A 6,014-nucleotide genomic window follows, 5' to 3' on the forward strand; every position below is an offset into this window, starting at 1 on the left:
ATTTAAGAAGAGTGAACCAAATCTACGGGCGTTATTTAAAAATGATCAGAATAAAAAAAAAACAGATTTTTTAACTGAAAGTAAAGATCATTAAAACTCAAATGAAAAGAATTTACTTTTGTATATAAAGGGAATACCCCCCTCCTCAATACTGTTATTTACGCTGAAGTTTGACTGTCCAAATTTCTTAAGAACAGCTGCATAAACATTGGTCGTTTGAATAGAAAAGTGGGGCTGAAAATCAACTGGCTCAAAACTAAGATTATGGCAATTGAACCCCCAGGTCCAGTCTCGCACCCTGATACCATAACTGTCTGCGGAACACTTGTTGAAGTCGTTAAAAACTTCACTTACCTCGGCTCTGTGCTGTCTAATGATGGCTCCGTAGACGAAGAGGTATGCAGCCGAATATCGAAAGCCTCTTCCATCGTCGGTAGACTCAACAGTCTATGGAGAATGCCGCACATCTCAAGGCGTACGAAAATGCGAATCTATAACGCATCCGTAAGCTCCGTCCTGCTCTACGCGGCGGAAACCTGGCCCCTCAAATCAACCATCCTTAAAATGATAGACGTTTGCCAGACGAAACAGCTTCGCCGGATCGAGGGATTCCGGTGGGATGATTTTGTAAGCAACACAAGGTTGCTTACTCTCACCTCCCAGGTGCCATTCTCCGTCCAGATAGCGCAGAGGTCTCTCAGATGGTTCGGACACCTCCTACGAATGCCGACATCAACGCCAGCCCGAATAGTGTACGATTTCGACCCAAAAGCCCATGGCTGGTCTTGCCCGAGGGGCAGACCTCAGACAAGGTGGAAAGACAGCCTCGACAAATTCTTGGTGATGGCCAACATTGCTGTCGACGAGGCGTCTCATTTAGCAGCAGACCGGTCCGCCTGGAGAAGTCAAGTTGCGAAGCTCTCTATGCCGCACCCCATGCGGCAGGAGCCTTAAGTCAAGTCAAGTTTGAATAGAAAAGGAAGCATTTCGTAAAGTCCTTAAAGCTTTAGCGTAAAGAGCAAGGCATTGTGGAGGGAAGCGACTCCTTCATAAACAGTTTCTGTTTGTTTTGAATTTTAATTTTGCTCCTTACTTTCCAAAAAAGACTTCTTCAGCTAATATCCGTTACAATTATTGTTTTGTAGGAATAAAAAGTGCAAGAAATTACAAATTTGTTATTTAAAAATGACTAAATTTTAAGATTCTGAAGGAATGAACTCCATCTTGACATTCTAAAACAAATAGGTTTTACCGTTATAATTACTTAAAGAAAAGCGTAAAAAAACGGTTGCATATCCCTAAGTATCTTTGCAGGGAAGAATATACAATCTGTATCTTAACTACGTATTATATTTAAGGCCTTTCCGACATCTTTAAGCTATAAAATTTGTAACATCTACGTATATAATTTGTTTTTGGGAAGCATAGACACTTTCGGAGCGGGATATTTTGTGATTGGGGCGAGTTTCTGTGGTAGAATTTTTCATGGAGAGTGAAATTTCTGGGGGAAAATTCTGTAGGAATTTCTACCTGGGGCGATTTAAAAGAATTAAAAAATACGATTTTCTTAACTATAAGTAAAGATCTTTAAAACAAATGGACATAATTTATTTTGTATATGAAGGGGCTGCCCCCCCCTTAATACGTTGCTATGTACGCTATTTTGACTGTCACAATTTTTTAAGAACAACTACTGGAACATGGGTCGCTTAATTAGAAAAGAAGTTTTTTTTAAAGCACTTAAAAGCTTTAACGTAAAGAGCAAGGTACGGAAGAGGAGAATAACCCCTTCATAAACAATAATTTCTGTTCATTTCAAGTTTTAATGGTGTTCCTTACTTTCAGAAAAAAAAGCTTCATTTAATATCCATTACAAAAATGCTTGGCTTAGTGTTTTTACACATTAAGTCCCGTTTTTCATGCGTGATCAACATCCACAGGTTTGTATTCTTTCAAGAAAAATAATATCTCAAGTGCCATTTGGAGATCAGAAGGATATATAATCTCAAAAAATAAAACCCTTCTTGCTTCTCATTTTAATCAAGATATCTGTAATAATAAATGTAATAATAATTTTTGCAAAGTAACTGTTTTAGATTTTTTTATAAGAAATCTTTTGGAATTTTGACAAGTCACTACAGACAGAGCATCATATTAAATATGATCTAAATCATTTTTGAATCTCATAAATTTGAGTCTTCATCTAACAAATCAAATGACTAAATTGTAATTGAAAACATATCTTCCATTTTATGAAACCAGCTTTTAAGCTTCCTAGAGGGTTTCTAAATTGTTTCTGGCCTGTATTATTATTATTACATAAGTCATTTCATGAATTAAGTGTCATATACTTGGTTGTATCTTTTGCTTTGTTTATTATTTCGATGTTTTATCCTTTTTTTTATCAGAACTACAGAAAAGGTTGGATTTCAAGTGAAATTTTTTAGCCGAAGTATGACCGTCGAGGATTTACGATAATTTGTTAAATGTCCGTTAGTGTTGATATTATAGGACTATAAATCTTTCATTTTCTTTAAGGCTACAAAATGTTTGCAGCTGCAACGAATCCAAGGACCAAAGATAACGGAAGTATTCTCTGTACCAGATCAGAAAATTTAATCTGTGAGTAAAAGAAGAAAATACTGTGTATTTTATAAAACAGTCTCTTGTTTCTAATAAAGTTTATCGATTCAATGCTTCTTTTAATTTTTTTTTCAATGCCAACGAGTACTAGATAGGTATGAGACAAAGGCTAGGTGAAGTAAAGTTGACCGAATAGAGTGAAAGGATATGAGGATAAAATAATAATTACAGATAGGATAAAATTGCCCTTTTCCAAGGAAAATGGCCATATAAATCCGTTTCAATAATATAGTCCCACTAGATATAAAACAAGCAAAAATAAAAAAATCCTATTTGAACGAAAACCATCTACAAAGTTTAACTAAATTTTCTGTACAATATCCTCCAAAAATATAATTTATACATAAATGAACAAATATATTTTTAAATAAAATATCTACATTTATTTCTGTAGATCCTACACCTCAGAAGAAGTCATTTATAAATCCTAAATTTAAAAGACATCCCTTTTTTAGACATTAATTTATCTCTCAACTGCCATCTTTTGATCAAAGTATTTATTGTACCACTGAATTCCAGCGGACCCATAATTATTAAGCGAAAATACATTTGCCATTGGTTCATATTAGCTTATGGAACAAAAACCAGTTTTTTGACGTAGCGCCTAAGCGTACCACTTTTCAAGTGTCCTTTTTGGTTTAGAACCGGCATGTCATCACCTTCCTATTAGCATATTAAGAAAAACAAGTTTTGTGACGTCAGGTCTAAGACGTGCCCGGATTCGATATTTGTGTCTTTTTTAATCAAAATGGCATGGCCGCAAGAAACCTGTTTTCTAACATGCCGTGAAGAGCTCATGCCCGTTTTCGATAGACCCATTACCCTCGAAAACTAAAACTTTTGAAATAGGGAAAGAGCCTTTAATCTCATTCTTTACCATGTGCAATCATAAAATTGTCTAATATCTTCATTTTTTCAACATACGTAGCTATTACCCTCGAAAACTAAAACTTTTGACATAGGAAAAGAGCCTTTAATCACATTCTTTACCATTTGCATTCATAAGATAGTCTAATATCTTCATTTTTTCAACATACGTAGCTATTACCCTCGAAAACTAAAACTTTTGACATAGGAAAAGAGCCTTTAATCACATACTTTACCATTTGCAATCATAAAATAGTCTAATATCTTCATTTTTTCAACATACGTAGCTATTACCCTCGAAAACTAAAACTTTCGAAATACAAAAAAGCCTTTAATCACATTCTTTACCATTTGCAATCATAAAATAGTCTAATATCTTCATTTTTTCAACATACGTAGCTATTACCCTCGAAAACTAAAACTTTTGAAATAGTAAAAGAGCCTTTAATCACATTCTTTACCATTTGCAATCATAAAATAGTCTAAAACAATATCTTCATTTTTTCAACATACGTAGCTATTACCCTCGAAAACTAAAACTTTCGAAATACAAAAAAGCCTTTAATCACATTCTTTACCATTTGCAATCATAAAATAGTCTAATATCTTCATTTTTTCAACATACGTAGCTATTACCCTCGAAAACTAAAACTTTTGAAATAGTAAAAGAGCCTTTAATCACATTCTATACCATTTGCAATCATAAAATAGTCTAAAATAATATCTTCATTTTTTCAACATACGTAGCTATTACCCTCGAAAACTAAAACTTTTGAAATAGGAAAAGAGCCTTTAATCACATTCTTTACCATTTGCAATCATAAAATAGTCTAATATCTTCATTTTTTCAACATACATAGCTATTACCCTCGAAAACTAAAACTTTTGACATAGGAAAAGCGCCTTTAATCACATTCTTTACCATTTGCAATCATAAAATTGTCTAATATCTTCATTTTTTCAACATACATAGCTCTTACCCCCGAAAACTAAAACTTTTGAAATAGGAAAAGAGCCTTTAATCACATTCTTTACCAATTGCAATCATAAAATAGTCTAATATCTTCATTTTTTCAACATACGTAGCTATTACCCCGGAAAACTAAAACTTTTGAAATAGTAAAAGAGCCTTTAATCACATTCTTTACCATGTGCAATCATAAAATTGTCTAATATCTTCATTTTTTCAACATACGTAGCTATTACCCTCGAAAACTAAAACTTTTGACATAGGAAAAGAGCCTTTAATCACATTCTTTACCATTTGCAATCATAAAATAGTCTAATATCTTCATTTTTTCAACATACGTAGCTCTTACCCTCGAAAACTAAAACTTTTGAAATAGGAAAAGAGCCTTTAATCACATTCTTTACCATTTGCAATCATAAAATAGTCTAATATCTTCATTTTTTCAACATGCGTAGCTATTACCCTCGAAAACTAAAACTTTTGACATAGGAAAAGAGCCTTTAATCACATTCTTTACCATTTACAATCATAAAATAGTCTAATATCTTCATTTTTTCAACATACGTAGCTATTACCCTCGAAAACTAAAACTTTTGAAATAGGGAAAGAGCCTTTAATCTCATTCTTTACCATGTGCAATCATAAAATTGTCTAATATCTTCATTTTTTCAACATACGTAGCTATTACCCTCGAAAACTAAAACTTTTGACATAGGAAAAGAGCCTTTAATCACATTCTTTACCATTTGCAATCATAAGATAGTCTAATATCTTCATTTTTTCAACATACGTAGCTATTACCCTCGAAAACTAAAACTTTTGACATAGGAAAAGAGCCTTTAATCACATACTTTACCATTTGCAATCATAAAATAGTCTAATATCTTCATTTTTTCAACATACGTAGCTATTACCCTCGAAAACTAAAACTTTCGAAATACAAAAAAGCCTTTAATCACATTCTTTACCATTTGCAATCATAAAATAGTCTAATATATTCATTTTTTCAACATACGTAGCTATTACCCTCGAAAACTAAAACTTTTGAAATAGTAAAAGAGCCTTTAATCACATTCTTTACCATTTGCAATCATAAAATAGTCTAAAATAATATCTTCATTTTTTCAACATACGTAGCTATTACCCTCGAAAACTAAAACTTTCGAAATACAAAAAAGCCTTTAATCACATTCTTTATCATTTGCAATCATAAAATAGTCTAATATCTTCATTTTTTCAACATACGTAGCTATTACCCTCGAAAACTAAAACTTTTGAAATAGTAAAAGAGCCTTTAATCACATTCTTTACCATTTGCAATCATAAAATAGTCTAAAATAATATCTTCATTTTTTCAACATACGTAGCTATTACCCTCGAAAACTAAAACTTTTGAAATAGGAAAAGAGCCTTTAATCACATTCTTTACCATTTGCAATCATAAAATAGTCTAATATCTTCATTTTTTCAACATACGTAGCTATTACCCTCGAAAACTAAAACTTTTGAAATAGGAAAAGCGCCTTTAATCACA

At 32.5% G+C, this 6,014-nt stretch overlaps 1 protein-coding gene across 1 annotated transcript; it reads left to right on the plus strand.

Moving 5' to 3' along the window:
- Positions 1-264: 264 nt before the first annotated feature.
- Positions 265-954, plus strand: LOC136043212 (uncharacterized). The gene has a single exon (XM_065728144.1). The coding sequence runs from the start codon at positions 265-267 to the stop codon at positions 952-954; it is 690 nt and encodes a 229-aa protein (XP_065584216.1).
- The last annotated feature ends 5,060 nt before the right edge of the window (positions 955-6,014 follow it).

Source organism: Artemia franciscana, unplaced genomic scaffold (assembly GCF_032884065.1).
Source record: "Artemia franciscana unplaced genomic scaffold, ASM3288406v1 Scaffold_3713, whole genome shotgun sequence".
Classification (NCBI taxonomy): Eukaryota; Metazoa; Arthropoda; class Branchiopoda; order Anostraca; family Artemiidae; genus Artemia; species Artemia franciscana.